We start from the raw sequence: 18,609 nt of genomic DNA, 5'->3' as shown, positions 1-18,609 counted from the left end.
AAATAATGTGTTTGTCATTGAACAATTAGCAGAAAGGTATATACAATCAGGGTATCAAAAGATGCCAGGCAAAAATATGGGGTTCACATGGTAGAAGAACATTTTTCATCAAATTCATTTTTAAAGAATTGTGAAGAAATTTTAAAAACAACATAAATCAAGTGATCGTCTGGCAAACTACATGATGAGATAATGATCATAATCATCATAATAAAGAACAATACTTACCACTGTTTTAATGTGATAGGCCTCTTAGTAATTTGGGCGATTCCCTTCAGTGGCTTTTATTGAGATCATTTTGCAAGCCAAGCAAAACTGTTCTCTCTATTTGGACATGCGTTCCTCCCTCTTAGTAAATTTGTCACCTCCCACTCTCCATAATTTAAATTTGGGTCTGACATTTTTATCCACACAGTGGGAACATATTGCTTTTGTACAGTTGCCAGAATGCTCATTAATCCTGATGTTACTTTACTTATCATCACCTTCAAACTTCAGAACTTACTACTGATATTTGACACTTGATTGATGGTTGATGCTTTCAACAAAAAATTTGTAAATGGTGCTGGATAAGAAAGAATGGACACAACGAAACAATTTATAGATTCTCAGTTTTGCTATAGAAACTGCTAATAGAAATATGAAATAATAACACAATACATTATGAATGATAGACAATAGGATTGCTTTGAAGTCAATGTCATATTACAGCTTCTCCACTGTCCAGGTAAAAATAACTAAGCATGTCCATATCAATCACTGGTAAAGCTGAAGTGATGACAGTTTCAGTCCAAGGGAAGATTTAAAGGGAACCAAGATTCACATCCTATAGGTCAATGAATTGAAACTTCTTTTCATTTGAATTAAATTTTAATTTTATAAGACACATAACAAATGTGTAAATCTTAAACAATGGCAGTATATTTTCAAGAGTAAATTGTTCACAAGAAATTTTGTTACATTTGAACGGGTCATCTCTAAAATGTAATTAGAACCGAGCATAATCCTATGGCATTTTAGATATGCAGAGTGAGAATGGTGTCAGGTTTAACATGGCATATGAGTATGAGACAATTGTAATACCAATGGGCTGATGAAAAGAACATCCTATTTTTCATCTTGCAGCTACTTCAATTAATGTTATAATTAAATGTGTATTTAAATATTACACAGGGAAATTATATACAATAATGGAAAAATAAATATATTATTTTATGTATTATACATTTATTATATTTACAAATAGTGTACTGTTCATAATGTTGTATAATCATATAAAGGGAATAATAAGGGGAGTGCACAGATATGTTTTCATACTCATTTTAGCTCCTGATCGATATGATGGCGTATATATATTTTGTTTAATCCAGATATCTAATGCAAGCATTTGCATTATGTCCAGCATTTGACACTGGTATCAGAGATAAGTCCCTTTTTGGCTGCTGTGGGGGAGCTCATAAATGTCAGCAGGACACAGGCTGGAGCTTTGCCAACTGCAGAGCGAGAAGACAACCTGATGACAGAATGGTCTTGTCTTCTGTGTCACAAATGGAAACAAAAGATGGAGGTTTCTGCTTTAAGTGGAATAAAAAAAAATCAGTTTAAAAACTTTCACTTAGTAAAAATGGAATAATCCAATATTAAGCTTTTTGTACACCTTTGAATTTATATTGTATTTAAAGTAGGTATAGTATAACTAATAAGCACATACACAATTATCAAACTGATTGAAAAACTAAGCTTTGTCCTCTTGGTGCTTTTGTTTACTTTAGTTATGTGGTGAAGTAACACAACAGTAGTAAAATTTCCTTCTTGTTTTGTGTGACATATATTCTTCTTTAAAATACCATATTTCCCTAGTATATGCAAGTGATATGTTGTTAACTGGAACCCCACTCTCAGAAGATAACAACATTGTCCTCAAGAGTCATAATTCCTAGTCTTCATTATCATTATCTTCATTAAATGATGGACAAAATCTAATTACAGTCCATTCTGTAGTAATCCCTGAGAATGCTAGTCACCACAAATCTATTTTATGCACAACATGTGTGTCCTCCCTGATGTCTTAGTTTATAATACAGTTCCACCATTAGTGATAACAAGTGAAAGAAGCTAAAAACAACTGATAAACAATATCACCATGAATTGGGAAAAAGATGCATCTATGTTTTCTTCATTTGTATGGTGTTTATTAATTAACAGATTAAGAATACAGTTCATTATCAAAGAATTGCTCTGAAGGTTTGCATTCCTTTGTTGTCTGGTTTTAGAACCTTGTTGTCCATGGCAACGTTCTTGTGAAACTGAATGTCAACACAGATGTCAAATAACGGGAAAACGAATGTGAATTTAATTAGCTGAAAATGGGGAAACTGAAAGCGTCGTCCTGAAAAACAAACCATACTCTGTGTGATTTATTTGTGGTGTGGGATTAATGCACATGCCAGAGGCATTATGCCAGTACGCTTTTTAGAACTTGCAACTAACCCAGTGTTTCCTACACAGGTGAAGATATTACTTCCTACTTATCCATGTCTGGACTAGAAACAAAATGTTTACAATATTCCAGACATGCACAAATATACACTATATAGACAAATGTATTTGGCCACACCTATTTTTCAGGGTTTGGGCTAGGCACCTTATCTTAATGCTTCAGCATACCAAGACATTTTGGACAATGCTATGCTTCCAACTTTGTGGCAACAGTTTGGGGAAGGCCCTTTTCTATTCCAACATGACTGTGCCCCAGTGCACAAAGCAAGGACTATAAAGACATGCTTTGATGAGTTTGGTGTGGAAGAACTTGACTGGCCCACCCAGAGCCCTGACCTCAACCCCATCGAGCACCTTTGGGATGAACTGGAACGGAGATTGCGAGCCAGGCCTTCTCATCCAACATCAGTGCCTGACCGCATAAATGCTCTACAGAATGAATGGGCACAAATTCCCACAGAAACACTCCAAAATCTTGTGAAAAGCCTTCCAAGAAGAGTGGAAGCTGTTATAGCTGCAAAAGTGGGACCAACTCCATATTAAAGTATGTGTATTTGAATACAATGTCATTACAATGTGATGGTCAGGCGTCCGAATACTTTTGTCCACATAGTGTATTTACTATGTCAGAAAAATAAGTGAACTGTTAACCTGCTGAAAAGGCTAAGGATGTATCCAGTCCAAACACAGCAGGCTGTTCTGTTCAATCATTTACCACAGTTTTTGTTTTGCTTTTGTTAATAATGAATATTAAAGTCAGTTAACATGTTAAATGTTGCATTCTTAAGTACCAAAGCTAACATGTAATATGCAGATTGTATGAACAATGATTTTTGTTGCTGTTCTTTTGTGTTTTACAGTGGACTGGGTCCATGGCATTATGTAGCCTGTATTCACAAAAGTTGTGTTATGAGCTGAGCTGTCCTACCAAAATACATACTGAGAGCATCATGTATTGTAGGAGCGTCTGAAGAGCAGACCTTTAAGCAATAGTAGAGGAGAGTGCTATAGATATGAAGATATGAAGTGTTATAACCATTTAAGATACAGATTATTATACAGTTATTATATCATGCATGGATATAACAGTATAATATAAAATACAAAAAACATCCGCTGAGACAACATACAAATACATTTTTGAGATGCTTTGGTTTATTTATCTTCACTACAGAAATCTTAGAGACAACACTACTACATGTCTCATAAATTCTTCTGTTGCCACTTAATGGTCTTCTACTCTTCAGATTTGACAGGCTGTGTGACAAAAGTGAAAAAAGAGTTTCAGAAAAACTTTACTTTGACAGGAATGTAAGATAGCTTTAACTTTCTTTAACTTACATATAAATGAAATCCTAGCTACAGCTCCCAACAGCAGTCATAATGAAGCAAAATTGTCTAAACAGGTATGCTTTCCATAAGTTTTATATATACAGCACACAATCTTAGGCAGGGATCCAGTGTGACCACTTCCTAAAAGTCATACATGGCTCCTTGCACAAAACTGGAAAAGCCTGGTGTATTAAATATATTAGTGGGGTGATTATTATGCACTTCAGTTTATTACAGCCTTCTACATATACACAGGTAGCTGCCCTTACAGCTTGCAACAATATATTTTTATTACCATCATATTGATCAAGAGTCAGTTGTCAAGAAGACAATGTCTCTATATTTCAATATTTCATTGATAATCCTAGCCATTAACTAATTTGTAATTTGACTATTTTGTGAGAAAAAGTATGTTGTCAAAGCATTCCTCCAAACACATACACAATTAAATGGTCTTCATGACAAAATTCTGCATAAACTTGCTCTTACCTTGAAATTCACTCAGAATATTTGCTTGCTTGCTTGTTTTATGGGGGCATTTATTTCAATTTCTACAGTAATTTCGGCACCAAATTTAATCAAATACTATATTTTTCCAATTCTTACACAATATTGTTTGTTAATTTTGGTGACTGCTGGTATTGTGAGGATATGTAAGAATAAAAACTTGCTGCCACACATCTTGTCAAGTAATACAGATTTACCTTTCCAAGTTCACGGCTCTTGGCTCTGAGCTTGTTGACCTGGGACTCAGCAATGTCAGCACGCTCTTCAGCCTCCTCCAGCTCATGCTGCACCTTCCTATACTTGGACAGGTGAGTGTTCGCTTCCTCCTCCTGAGAGAAAAGCAAAATGCAACATTTCCTCATAAATGCTGTTTGTGACTTTGACGTACTATTACTTAATGCATGTCTTGTATAAATAACAAAATTGTTTAATCAAAACAAAGAAATCATTTTTGATTGCTCAAAATCACTTTTGCAGGAAAAAATGTAATAATTTTGTTTGTGTGGCCCTGAAATGCACTTTCCAGAGCAAGATTTTATGTATCATTATGTTAAACAGTTAAATGGAATACATTGTCCAAATGAATAGATTGAATAGATTGTCCTTTGTAAATGGATCCTTTGTAACAGAAACTACAAATTACATACATACTGTCTCAATATGTTTTGATGATCAATGCTTCAGCCATTTACATGTTAGAGTTACTCAATTTAATCTAGAAATTACATACATTTGCTTCTGTGGCTACAAGGGTTATCAGATCTCGCTTTGCCAATCTTCATCAAACCTAACATATGATTACCACACAACTCATAAAGCTGTGCTTGTTAGAAGGAAACCAACACTTCCTTAAATTTGCAATGAGTTAAGGAAAGTTAAAGAAAACATGTAATCAATGTCTGTGCTTAAGAAGAATTTTGTTTTGTTTATGAGAACTACTGTCGGCTGTGTTCAATAATCTCTCCTGTCTTCAGAAGCAGGCCTTACTCTATGTTATGTGGCCAGATGTTCAAGGCCATAACTATGCCTTGCAAGCACATCCCAGTTATTTCTATAGAACGTTTGTTCTATACGGTCTGTTCCAATTGTTTCCATTTTTATCCATTTAATGCACTCCTCAAATATCAGATAATGGAACACCACAGAAATGAATAAAACAGTTATCCATATGTTCCATATGTTGCATACGTTCCATATGTTATCCATACACATGTTGGACCTACTAATATGTAAGGACAAAATGTGGTCCATTATGTTCAGGAAATATAGGTTTCTGATGGACAAAGTAATTAATTTTATTTGATTTTATTCTGACAAGAAAATAAGAACAGACATTGATTGAGACATAGGGACATTGATTTGAACTTACAGCGTCCTCAGCTTGTCTCTTGTAAGCCTTTACTTTAAGTTGAAGCTTGTCCACCAGGTCTTGGAGTCTAAGAATATTTTTCTTGTCCTCTTCAGCCTGTATATATTGAAACAATTCCAGTTAGCTAGCTGCTTTTTAAATCATTTTAATATACTTGTTCACAAACCTTCATTTAAAAATGAAGCAGAGATATGACCTGGTAGATGAGCTCCTTGGCTCTCCTCTCATATTTGCGGACACTTTTAATAGCATCAGCCCCACGTCTTTGTTCAGCTTCCAGCTCACTCTCCAGCTCCCGCACCTAGAGATGAGGAAGTCAAAATAGTCATATTCCCACTCACCAAAATTCTGACAAATGAACTAATTAATACTCTACTACAAATGTAAATTTGATCTTTTGACTTTTGAGTTGAAAGAGTGACCTACTCTAGCCTCCAGTTTCTGGAGCTGTTTCTTTCCGCCCTTCATGGCCAGATTCTCAGCTTCATCCAGACGGTGCTGCAGGTCCTTGACTGTGATCTCCAGGTTCTTCTTCATTCTTTCCAGATGAGCACTGGTGTCCTGTTCTTTCTTAAGTTCCTCTGCCATCATGGCAGCCTGTGTATTTTAAAAATAGAATTCAATGGCTTGAAAACTGGTACAAAAAAATCAGATTTGTAATATTGCTACACACATAAAAAGTTGATATTTCTATAAAACATACATCAGTGATGGCTTTCTTAGCCTTTTCCTCAGCATTTCTTGCTTCCTGGGTGGCTTCCTCAACTTCAGTTTGCAGCTGACTGATGTCTGCTTCAAGCTTCTTCTTAGTGTTGATAAGGCTGGTATTCTGAAATATTGTTTTTAAAATAAGAAATACTGTACTTAATTTCAGTGACGTTACAGAAGGAATGTCCAAAGATGAAATACAGCTGACTATTAACCTGAGAATGCAGCAGAGTCACTCGTTCACTGGCATCCATTAGCTCCTGCTCAGCCACTTTGCGGCTTCTTTCCGTCTGTTCCAGAGCAGCCCTCAGTTCCTCAATCTCAGCCAGCATCAGGGTGTTCCTGCGCTCCACCATGGCAATTTGCTCCTTCAGGTCTTCTTGGCCTCTGAGAGCTTCATCAAGGTGAATTGTAGCATCCTGCATATATAACAAACATAGGGGTAATGTGTGACAGGGGAGAACACAGAGCTATTTGCTTTTCGCTTTGAACTCTGCTGTGTATGTCTCTGTATACCTTGAGCTGCCCCTGGACATTTCTCAGCTGTTTCTGAGCCTCAGCAGCTTGGCGGTTGGCGTGGCTCAGCTGGATTTCCATTTCATTGAGGTCACCCTCCATCTTCTTCTTAATTCTCAAAGCATCATTCCTGCTCCGGATTTCAGCATCTAAAGCAGTTTGCATCGAATCAATAATCCTCTGGCTGTTTCTCTTCATCTGCTCGATTTCCTCATCCTTCTCTGCGATTTTCCTGTCTACTTCTGACTTCAGCTGACTGAGCTCAAGCTGGATGCGAAGGATCTTGGATTCTTCATGTTCCAGGGAGGCCTTATTATGGACAAAACAAATACAACATCAAGATAAAACTATACAAAGATATAAATATTCTATCATTACATTATCAATTGTCATAAAAGAACTATCATTGGCATTCAGATTGACTCTCCCTATGATAAGTTACCTCAGCTTCTTCCAGAGCAGTTTGGATTTCCATCTTTTCTGCTTCTGTTTGCTTCTTAGACTTTTCTAGCTCATGGATAACTTTCCCATTTTCACCAAGCTGTTCGGCAAGGTCTGAGATTTCCTCTGGAATGGCATGAACATCATTATTAACACTGGAACCTAAGTGCTTGAATGTAGGTGAATGTAGATGTAGAAGTCATGCTCATGCCCTTCACATACGTTGCAAGTTCTTGTTCTCTCGTTTCAGGGTCTCCAGCTGATCCAGAGCTTCCTCATAGGAATTCTTCATCTTGAAGAGCTCAGTGCTGAGAGAACGAGCCTCTTTTTGAGCCCCTTCCATCTCTGCCTGACTTTCTTCATACTTCTGCTTCCATTCAGCTAGAATCTATCATTGGTACAAGTATAATACTAAAAGTATAAGACTACAGAGTTGTTCATTGCTAAGTATCACTAGAACAACATCAACCACAGAAAAGCATCCTGTACCTTGTCAAAATTCCTCTGCTTCTTATCAAGGGCAGCTGCTTGGGCATTTGCCCTCTCCACATCAATCATGAGGTCTTCAACCTCACTCTGCAATCTCTGCTTTGTCTTTTCTAGAGAAGAACACTTGGAGTTCACAGCCTCAATGGACTCTTCTGCCTCTTGCAGACGCTGTGCAAGCTTTTTCCTGTGTAAGAAGACGCATTAATTTTATGTTCTGAAATGGGGCACCAATATGTAAATCATGCTGAAGAAATAATAATTACTTGGCTTCCTCGAGTTCTTCAGTGCGCTGGATGGCATCAGTCTCATACTTGGTTCTCCACTGAGCCACTTCGCTGTTGGCCTTGGACATTCCACGCTGCAGCTCAGTCTTAGCCTCCTGCTCCTCCTCATATTGTTCACGGAGCAGGTCACAGTCATGGCGGGCTGATTGCAGGGCGTGAGCAAGGGCATTCTTTGCCTTTGAAGAAGCGTATAAAATTGGACATTGGTGTAAATGAGGAGTTTCCACTTTGCTCTAGAATTTAATGATATCAAACTTGTTTTTGTAAGACACCAACAATTGTTCCTCGCAAAAATCAAACCACGTCTTGTTTTGGTTTTGTTTGCTTTCTCAGAAGACATTCTTATGCCAGGCAACACATATAGCTTATATTTTATATACTATCCACTTTTTCTGCTGGACAACATACAAGAGGAATCAAGGTTAAGTACCTTGCTCAAGAGTACAACAGCTGGATGAATGAATAATTTATTGAGTAAATATCTTGATTATGTTTTCTCTATTGTAGAGTTAGACAGCTGATTGAGTCTTTCATAGATAATTTAGCGATAATTGTGCAATCTAAAGAGAAAGTTTTGAATCTGTAGGCACACAAAATATTTTTCATTTTACATCAGTTTCACAAGATGAAAAATACTATGTAAATTATGTTTAGGTCAATTAGTTCATTTTGGGAGGTACATCTATGGCTGAGGTGCATTCGGTTAGGCCCATTACAACACTAATAATTTCAGTTGTAAAGAGTGAAAAAAATGTCAATTATTTCTATTATAAACACTGTAATATATAATTTATATAATATAATATACTTATAATATGTAATTTGTATAACTATTATAAATATTGTAAATAGTTTATTTATTTAAACAGAAGCTTTACCTTCACTTCCTCTTCAACATGTCTCTTGAGTTCTTCGATTTGCTGAGTGAAGGCCTGTTTAGTCCTTGACATCTGTGATATCAAAGCATCTCTTTCCTCAAGCTGACGAGAAAACTCACCTAGAGCAGGAGAATTAAAAAAACATTTGGCCATGGAATCCACTGCAGTCTCCATCCATGTGAATATAGTTAATTTTATGTCTCATAAACTAAGTTGCTTTCTTACCATTTTCTGTCTGGAGTCTTGCTCTTTGAGCATTTATTTCAGCAATCTGACGAGAATTCTCATCATGCTTGGTTTTATATTCACTTAGTTGATCTTCCAAAGTACGACACAGCTTCTCAAAATTGGCCTTCAAATAAAAACAAAAAACAATGTTATAATAGTCACTGACAAATACTTCCATAATTGTCATAATTTTTTTTATATAAAAATTTGTTTACTTTTGATTTAGCCACAGCTTCCATATTGCTGGCAAGGTCATCAATTTCCATTTTATACTCGCTCTTCTCCTTCTCCAGCTTCTGTTTGACACGCTGAAGGTTGTCAATTTGCTCTCCTAACTCAGCTACAGTGTCTGCTTGCTTCTTGCGAAGGGCGGCAGAGGTTGCCTCATGCTGCAGAGTAGACTCTTCGAGATCACGCCGCAGTTTCTGGAACTCAGCCTCGCGCTTTTTGTTCATCTCGATCTGAGCAGCAGTTGCTCCACCAGCTTCTTCGAGCCTCTCACTGATCTCCTCCAGCTCCCTGGAGACATCAGACCTCTGTTTCTCCACCTTGGCCCGAGTAGCACGTTCAGCTTCAATCTCTTCCTCCAGTTCTTCAATGCGAGCCTGCAAAAAAGAGGATAAAACTGGAACAATCCTGCAGCCAGTAGCAACACAACAGTGTTATCCCCATGTTTGCCTCTTTGAGTACCTGCAGTTCTTTTATTTTCTTTTGGTATTGTGCTCCCAAATTTTGCTCATCTTCAATTCTGCTGAGAAGCTGGCTGAGTTCAAAGTCTTTCCTGTAAAGCAAAAATATGTTATGTGGCAATTTTCAGTTTTTGTGGTTGTCTGATTCTGTTTTAAGAATACATTTTTAGATTGTCTCAATCATACTTTTTAAGTCGCTCCTCCATTTGCTGTCTGTCATTCTCCAGGTCCATTATGGATTCCTGGGCAAGTTTCAGGTCTCCCTCAAGTTTCCTCTTGGCTCTCTCGAGATCCATGCGGAGTTTCTTCTCTTGCTCCAGAGAACCTTCAAGCTGAAATGTTTTAACATGTATTGAATTAAATGAAGTTCAGAACATCAAACATTTTTGTCTTGCAAGGCCCAAATGGAAACTCACATCATCCACTTGTTGCTCAAGCTTTGCTTTAGCTTTGGTCAGAGTGTTGACTTTGTCTTCCTCTGCTTGGAGATCATCAAGGGTCTGCTGGTGTGCCTCTTGGAGGGCTTTTTTCTCTTTGGTTAATTTGGCAATGGTTTCATCCAGTGTTGCCATCTCCTCAGTCAAGTTTTTAACCTGCACAGGAAATATGCATATACATATTTATATGTATTTCCTGCATGCATTACTGTATTACTGTACATTACTGTATCACTTTATTACTGTATTACTTCATTGCATCACTGTAGTAAAATCTTACCTTGTTTTCAGTGGCATGTTTCTCTTTTTCCACTTTAGCTAAGGTAAGCTCTAAGTCATCAATATCTTTCTTCAGCTCAGAGCACTCATCCTCTAGTTTCCTCTTCTTGGCAGTCAGTTCAGCATTTATTTCCTCTTCATCCTCCAGCCTTTCATTTAATTCTTTAACTTTTGCTTCAAGCTGGATTTTATTCTTTATCAGACCATCACATCTTTCCTCAGCATCTACAAGATTTTCAGTTTCCTGGATAGAAATGGATCATTAATAAAAGGTGAATGTCTTCAATGTTATGTTGTGCTCTATTTGAATTCATACTTACAGCCTGAACTTGCAATTGCAAATCATTCTTTTCCTGGAGCAGAGTAACCATTTTAGCTTCAAGCTCCTTCCTTTTAGCTTCTGATTTTGCAAGTTCTTCCTTACACTTTGCAAATTCTTCCTTCATGTTGGCCATTTCTTTCTCTGTTTCAGCACTCTTCAGAAGTGGCTTGATCTTGAAGTACAGCTTCATCCACGGCCAGTGTTTCACATTCATAAATGAACGAATATTGTATTGGATGGTGAAAATTGACTCTCTGAAAATGTATTGTTGTAATTAGATACAGAGGTCAACATTGCTGGTTTCAGTTTCTAAGCATATATTATTGTATTTGTTACCTCCTTTCCATCATCTTTGTAAATTCCTTTCTCATGAGGAAACCACGACACAATGCCTGTGTAATAGTGATGAGCACAGTTAATTTTTCATCCCGCATTTCCTCCAGGGTACCCAGCAGGCCAGCTTTGAAGAACACCTACAAGTATTAAAATGACATTTTCGCAACAGTATGATTGAATTTCATCAACTAAAGTGCATCAGCAACCATGCAAGTAGTAACATCTGACACTTGCCTTGGTATGCCCAAATTTGTACTGAGTGTGGTCCACATCAATTGACGCCAAGAGCTTCTCTGAAGCTTTCTTATTGTCAATGAACTGCCCTTCTGGGATTACACTGGCATTAAGTACTTTGTACCTGTGCAATTTAATATACAAGCATGAATGAAATTACTCATTTTCCTACCACACAATGAAACTTGTCATGAACATCTTATTGTGGTAAGTGATTTGTATTTCACCTCTGCTTGAAGTCTCCATACAGGATCCTGCTGGGGAACCCCTTTCTGCAGATTCTGATGCCTTCTAGGACACCATTGCACCTCAACTGGTGGATTACCAGATGGTTCTCCATGGCACCTAAAACAATTAAATTGGTTGGTAATGGTAAGTAATGTTTTATTACTATTTGATTACTTACTACTAATAAATACAAATAAAATATCAAATACAAGTTAATTGATCAATTTATTGATTAATATGTGAATATCTAGGCTATAGAATATCTAGAATATCAGGCTTTTAAATCTATTTACCTGGTGTTTTTGTCTCATTGGGAATAATGCACCTTACAAAGTGGGGATGAGTGCTTCTTAGGTTGGTCATAAGTTTCCCCAGGTTTTCCTGTTCAAATGAATGTAACATGTTAGTACTGATATACAGTATAAGATCATACAAATGAACAAAAGTTTTTTTTCATAATCTCTTTGAATAAGACATTTGTTCCAATGCCAGTATTGTACAAGGTAAATTCATTTTTACTTGGTCATGCCTACCTTTCTATATAAGAATTAGCTCTAAATTTTATAAGGTTGCAATAGCACAGAAATTACCCTGAAGAGAGCAGACACAGTCTGAAAGGAGGAACCCTTCTTCTTGGCACCTTTCTTTCCACCTCCACCACCGCTCTCTGAGAAAAAAAAAATCATACAGTAACAGATAATTTGTGCACGTGTATATTTGAGGCATATCTGTGTGAGTATAAACTCACCCTCTGTAGATGCATAGGTGGAATACAGTAAGGCTAACAATTTCAAGGCAGACTTCTGATACAGCTGCACAACAGTTTCATTCAGGGGGTCTTTATTTTTGTCCAGCCAACCGTTGACGTTGTAGTCCACAGTACCAGCATAGTGCACCAGGGAGAAGTGGGCTTCAGCCTTGCCTTTAGCAGGCTTAGGCTTCTGGAAGTTGTTTGATTTACCAAGGTGTTGGTCATACAGCTTGTTCTTGAAGGTTATGTCAGAAGCCTTGGGGAACATACACTCCTCTTCAAGGATGGAGAAGATGCCCATTGGCTAAAGGTCAAAACACAAACATATACTGTATAATATAAACCACATAAATATTTATACAAACATATAAAATGCACGCAGTCATTTTTTCTTACCTTCTCAATAAGCTCAATGCAGGCAGCCAAGTCCATACCAAAATCAATGAACTCCCATTCAATTCCTTCCTTCTTGTACTCTTCTTGTTCCAGTACAAACATGTGGTGGTTGAAAAACTGTTGCAGTTTCTCATTGGTGAAGTTGATACACAGTTGCTCCAAGCTGTTGAACTACAAATGATAATGAGCATTGAAGTCATTGTCAGCATTCAATTAAAGCCATACCTACTTTAAATGCACTCTGTATGAGTAAGAAACATGATATTTTACATTTACATTTACATTCATTCATTTGGCAGTAGGGCTGTGCGATATGACAATATATATCCTATGACGACAGAAAAACGTCTATCGTTTCATATTATGCTCTATCGTTCATTTCGTTGTGTCGCAAATCACACACTTTACGGCAATATTTTTCCTCATCAGCCCTATTTGGCAGATGCTTTTATCAAAAGCAACTTACAAGTGAGGCAGAGTACAACACAAGGACACAGTACTTACATACAGTACAGTACTTACATCAAAGATCTCAAATCCAGCTATGTCCAGCACGCCAATAAAGAACTGTCTAGGCTGCTTGGTATCCAACATCTGATTGATGCGGAGGACCATCCATAAGAACATTTTCTCATAGACAGATTTAGCCAGGGCACCAACAGCATTGTACACCTGCAAGTGACATGTTGCATGTGTGCTTCAGTTCACACAGATGGCTTCTTCAGCCCAAGATGTTCACTGCTGCCACACAGTACTGACCTGCTGTACCGTCTGCCCCTTTGTGACAAATTCGTTTCCAACTTTCACTCTGGGGTAGCACAGAGCTTTGAGCAAATCAGCGGAGTTCAGGCTCATGAGGTAAGCTGCTTTGTCAGCAACTAAATGTGTATACATTGCCACATGTTAATGCTGACTCACGCCAAAAAATTTGTATTCAACACTGTATACTAATGAAGGAAGGTGTGACTTTTACCCTCAGTGCCATCAGGCTCAGCCTGCTCCTCACGCTGCTTCTGCTTGAACTTCATGTTTCCGTAATGCATCACAGCACCAGTCAGCTTGTAGATGCCAATTTTCTCCTCACCAGTGAAACCCAGAATGTCAATTGCACTCTGAAAAGACACAATAATTAAACGACAGATTGGGTTACCCATTAAATCTGTAATTAGTAGCCTGTAATTACAGTGATTAAATAGTGATTACTTACGTCTGTGGCCATTAGTTCCTCACTATCATCAATACTGGCCACACTGATCTCCCCTTGACTCACAAATGGATAGTCATAGGGGTTGGTGGTGATAAGGAGTGTTTCTGGCAGGAAAATAGAATATGTAAATGTTACTCAAACATTTACACATCCATGTCACATTATTTAACCTTATCTAATCGACACTGGTAAGTGTTGTAGGTATTGTTATTTTAGTTATTTTTGATGACCAATTTGTTACACCTGACACACTTTTGGCTTTAAGATTTTTGGAATATTTCCTGCTAAGACCTCCTGCCATGAAAGTCATGATGATGATGAGAACAACATCTCCTGAAGAAGAAATGGAATAAAACAATCATAACAATGACCAAATGTACTTCAGAAAGTGTGCTTTCTCATTTTTGACTCCATTACAATAGCAGGTAAGCATCTTGCACCTAACAGAAATCAGAATTTCTTTGGCATAGTCAAGCAATCAAAAGCAGTAATTTCAATCTGCTCTGCCACCAAGAGGTGGTGGTGATATGCTGGATAGAGGTTTTGTCACAGATCAACGTCACAGACACAACCAAAAATTGATGAACCAATAATGCTGTAGTCTGTAGATTCCTTTTGCTGTCTGTGAAAAATGTCACTAAATAAATTGTTGTGATATCAATACTGAAATGCCAGCAATTGTGTTTGATCATATTCTTTGATGAATTATTTACTTGCTTCACAGACAAACATACAGGGTGATTTACACCAGTGATTTACAGTTTGATATTTACTGAAACAATTTGGGTTTAGAGTGTAACTGTGCAGCTGGCAGTGGTCGATAATGCTATCAAGGATTTTGCATTTATGTTACAATTAGTTGATAAGCATTGCAGATACAGTCTATTTAGGCGGCAGTGTGGCTTAGTGGTAACAACGCTGCTGTACCCTTGGGCAAGATACTTAACCCAGAATTGCCTCAGTAAAATATTCAGTGGTATAAATTGATAACATCTAAAACTGTAGCCTGTGTAAGGTGTTTAAGTAGATGTGGTTTGTAATCTTTGGTCACTAAATATCTCCCTTACCAATGAGTTCGGGTTTCTTGTTGGACATAATCTGGTAAAATATATGATAGCTCCTTTCTGCTGAAAGCTGAAAAGTTACTCTTGATTTTTCCAGCAGATCTGCAAAAAAATAAAAAGTTACAATGTAGGGTGATATAACATATAAACAAGCTATTGTTTTGTGCTGAATCTTCCAGAACTTACAAGTTTCAATATCAGCGGAAGCCAGTTTTCCTGTGGTTCCAAAGTGAATTCTGATGAATTTACCCTATAATTATAATGTAATTATAATGTCATTATGATAACGGTATGTCATTGAAGAGGGTATACAGTACTGCTGGCATAAAACTTACAAAACGAGAAGAGTTGTCATTCCTCACAGTCTTGGCATTACCAAAAGCCTCCAATAGAGGGTTGGCTGAAATTATCTGATCCTCCAGTGTTCCCTGAGGGAGACATACTGCCATTTGTTGGTCTGATTCAGAATACAGTAATTCTGAAATTAAGAAAATGAAATCCAAACAGACTGCATACCTGCATTTTACCAGCAGCTGCAGCCTCTTTCTTCTTGTCCCCAGACACTGCAATTGTTGCAAAGTACTGGATGACACGTTTTGTGTTCACAGTCTTTCCTGCACCAGATTCTCCACTATGTGTAAAATAAACAACAAACATTAAGTCATCCAAAGTTTCATGTAGCGCAGTATACTAATTACATAAATTTGGTACATGACATTAAGCCACTTACGTGATCAAGATTGACTGATTTTCTCTATCTGTGTGAAAATAACACATAATACAATATCATGCATTAAAATAAAATTAAATATATGATTATTTTAAAATTATGAAATAAATGATGCTTCCTTAAGCATGATATTCAACATTACTGGCAAACAGTAAAGCAAAAGGACTGATAAGCAAAAGGATAAAAATTTATTCTTTGGTGAAGTATGCTTCAATTGTGCAATGATAACGCTGTAATATTGAATCCAATAACATGTACAAAGGTAGATCAAATATTTTAAAACATTAGTTTGTGAGAACAAAATCTAACTGAAAAGCTATTCCAGTGTTACTTTCTCTTTATGTTGAGGAAATATTTACCAGTGAGCATAAACTGATAGGCATTATCTGAGATGGAGAAGATATGTGGTGGTGCCTCTTGACGTTTTTTGCCTCTGTAGGCCACCACAACTTCTTGATTGTACACAGGGAGCCACTTGTAGGGGTTCACAGTGACACAGAACAGCCCAGAGTAGGTCTGAAATTTACACAGATTAAAATAATCTTAATCTAACTTTGAACTTCTGTAAATACAATTATTCTATTTGCCAGAAAAACCAAGCCTACATAGATCATCCATGACGCATAACGGTCTTTGAGGTTATACAACACAGAGGCTTCATTGAGGTGGGTCAGCATGGCCATGTCCTCAATTCTATCAAATTTAGGGGGGTTCATTTGGAAGACTTGGTCCTCCTTTACTGAAAGGGTCTAGACAGAAGACAAGAAACCACTGTTACTGATAACGTTCTGCATCACACTTAAATTTAACCATAGGTTACATCTCTATGTTGTGCTTACTTGTCCAGACTCTGTTTTCACAGTGACTTTGCCACCTTCTTTGCTTTGAATGTTGCCTTTGACATACAGTTCCTTTGGTTCACACACATACACAGCTGTTTTGGCGTCGAAAGGCTTGTTTTGAGCCTCTATTCGCTCCCTCTCAGGCTTCCGTAGATACGGAGCAGCCTCTCCAAAGACTGCCATCTCCGAGTCAGAACTCATTGCTGCAGTACACTGCAGTGGACAGTTATGATAAGAAAGTTCTTTACAATATTCACTTGTTCAAATAAAAAATGTTGTACGAGAGAAAACAGCGTAAGACATTAAAATATAGAACACCATACTTTGCAATAAAAAATAAAATAATATATATAGCTAGCTAGCCATCATAATCGATGGTCTCATCCATGAAGACAAATCGTCAAGAAAAGAAAATATAACAGCCTACATCCTTTCATTGTAATAAGACTGCTTACAAGGTAACGACACACATGTTAAAGGGAGAACACAAAATTCCCACCACACTATGACACCTGATCTTTAGAGATGCGATAATGTTGCTGCACAACACAATGAAAAACATTCAGTTCAAAGGCCTGGCAAATAAGCTTGTCACCTCCCTGAAAACCCTAGCTCACCACAATATGTTTATGACACAGATTGATGCTTAGCTGGCCTCTAGTTAGCGCAAATGCCTAGCTAGCTACCTCTGGGTACTTTTCAAAATCAATGGCTGTGGGTTTAGCTAGCTAAAGCTGCACATGTTAGCTTGAGGATTCTACTAATATTAAAAAATGGGAAAAAATAACATAAGAAACTTAAGAAAGCCTGATACATGACTTCACATGCAAAATCTCACAAGCAAACTAATTAATTGTAATTTTTGAGGGAATCTTAACAACATTCAAACTAGTTTTCAATACATGTGCGGCTCATGTCAGCAGTTCTACATTTACAAAAATAATTTACCTTCTCCAATGGCTGCTGAGATATGTGTTATCCTTCGATGCTACAAAATGATAAAAAAATAAAAAATGTTTCATCTTTCTTGTTCTGTTATGCAACGGGGATAACAGTCCAAAATACTCAAATTCAAGTGTTCCATTTTGTTACTTCTCAGTTTACTCATAGCAATTAAACAAGATCTATGTGCTATCAAGATCTATTATCACTTGCATGAAAAATTATTACAATTTTTTTGTTTGTTTTGTTTTAGGCTCAACTATAAGGTCAGATAAGTTTAAGCAAACTTACCCACTGAAGTTCACCCACTGACCACAAGGTCCGGGTTCCTCAGACAGTGGTTGCTTTTATAATGATCCTTTTGGCTGGCATCAAAACTGAACACCTATATTTGGATTTTAGGAGTCTTATGTATGTGTGTTTTTTGAGGGTGGGGGTGTGTGGCTACTTAAAAATGTCTCAGAGGTTTTGTCATAAATCCATTACAGATGGCAATCATAATACTGTGTTGACATGTTTATTGTTCTGTATTGGAATGCCTTCCCTCTTGAAGTATATCTTCGTGCACCCTTTTGATTCTGGATTCAGTGTTCTGTGATCAAATTCAGTGCAACCTGGAAATAAAATGTCATAGTCATCTGTGGATGAAGAGAATGATGCAGCTTTGGAATACTATTTCCACTGAGTCAGGGTGCCATTTGAAGGTGCCTAGAAGTTCAAAGGGATCCCTGAATCAGATTAAGCTGAGGTATTATTCCCCAGAGGCGAATAATAACATAAACTGTCAACAGAGAAAAACTGTATTAGTCAAGTGCATTGCATTAAATATACTACTCATAATGATGAACAGGTGAATAGTGTTGATGTTTCAACAGAACTGGGTACTGGGGTAAATGGATCA

At 37.2% G+C, this 18,609-nt stretch overlaps 1 protein-coding gene across 1 annotated transcript; it reads right to left on the bottom strand.

Moving 5' to 3' along the window:
• Window positions 1–4,369: 4,369 nt before the first annotated feature.
• On the bottom strand, window positions 4,370–18,019 carry LOC118776046 (myosin heavy chain, fast skeletal muscle-like). The gene is made up of 40 exons (XM_036526121.1): window positions 18,000–18,019; window positions 17,715–17,754; window positions 16,764–16,979; window positions 16,530–16,673; window positions 16,284–16,440; window positions 15,925–15,952; window positions 15,711–15,825; window positions 15,530–15,622; window positions 15,381–15,444; window positions 15,198–15,296; window positions 14,131–14,234; window positions 13,897–14,035; window positions 13,683–13,801; window positions 13,446–13,595; window positions 12,924–13,094; window positions 12,525–12,831; window positions 12,367–12,443; window positions 12,070–12,157; window positions 11,776–11,893; window positions 11,549–11,672; window positions 11,315–11,451; window positions 10,977–11,232; window positions 10,658–10,900; window positions 10,357–10,533; window positions 10,127–10,272; window positions 9,942–10,032; window positions 9,467–9,856; window positions 9,249–9,375; window positions 9,024–9,142; window positions 8,125–8,321; window positions 7,862–8,045; window positions 7,595–7,760; window positions 7,374–7,498; window positions 6,932–7,240; window positions 6,631–6,834; window positions 6,411–6,536; window positions 6,134–6,304; window positions 5,904–6,008; window positions 5,708–5,803; window positions 4,370–4,667 (listed from the first exon to the last, which is right to left on the bottom strand). Exons 3-40 carry the CDS (start codon window positions 16,965–16,967, stop codon window positions 4,434–4,436), a joined length of 5,904 nt encoding a protein of 1,967 aa, XP_036382014.1. The 5' UTR covers window positions 16,968–16,979; window positions 17,715–17,754; window positions 18,000–18,019; the 3' UTR covers window positions 4,370–4,433.
• Window positions 18,020–18,609: the final 590 nt, after the last annotated feature.

Source organism: Megalops cyprinoides, chromosome 1, assembly GCF_013368585.1.
Source record: "Megalops cyprinoides isolate fMegCyp1 chromosome 1, fMegCyp1.pri, whole genome shotgun sequence".
In the NCBI taxonomy this organism is placed as follows: Eukaryota; Metazoa; Chordata; class Actinopteri; order Elopiformes; family Megalopidae; genus Megalops; species Megalops cyprinoides.
Note: the sequence above shows the minus strand (reverse complement) of the source record. Positions and strands in the feature narration are given on the sequence as shown.

Coding starts and splice junctions, on each gene's coding strand:
- LOC118776046 (XM_036526121.1), bottom strand. CDS start 16,967: ATGAGTTCTGACTCGGAGATGGCAGTCTTTGGAGAGGCTGCTCCGTAT. Junction 11,233..11,314: donor ACAAAGATGATGGAAAGGAG/GTAACAAATACA, acceptor ATACATTTTCAG/AGAGTCAATTTTCACCATCC. Junction 5,804..5,903: donor CCAAGGAGCTCATCTACCAG/GTCATATCTCTG, acceptor CAATATATACAG/GCTGAAGAGGACAAGAAAAA.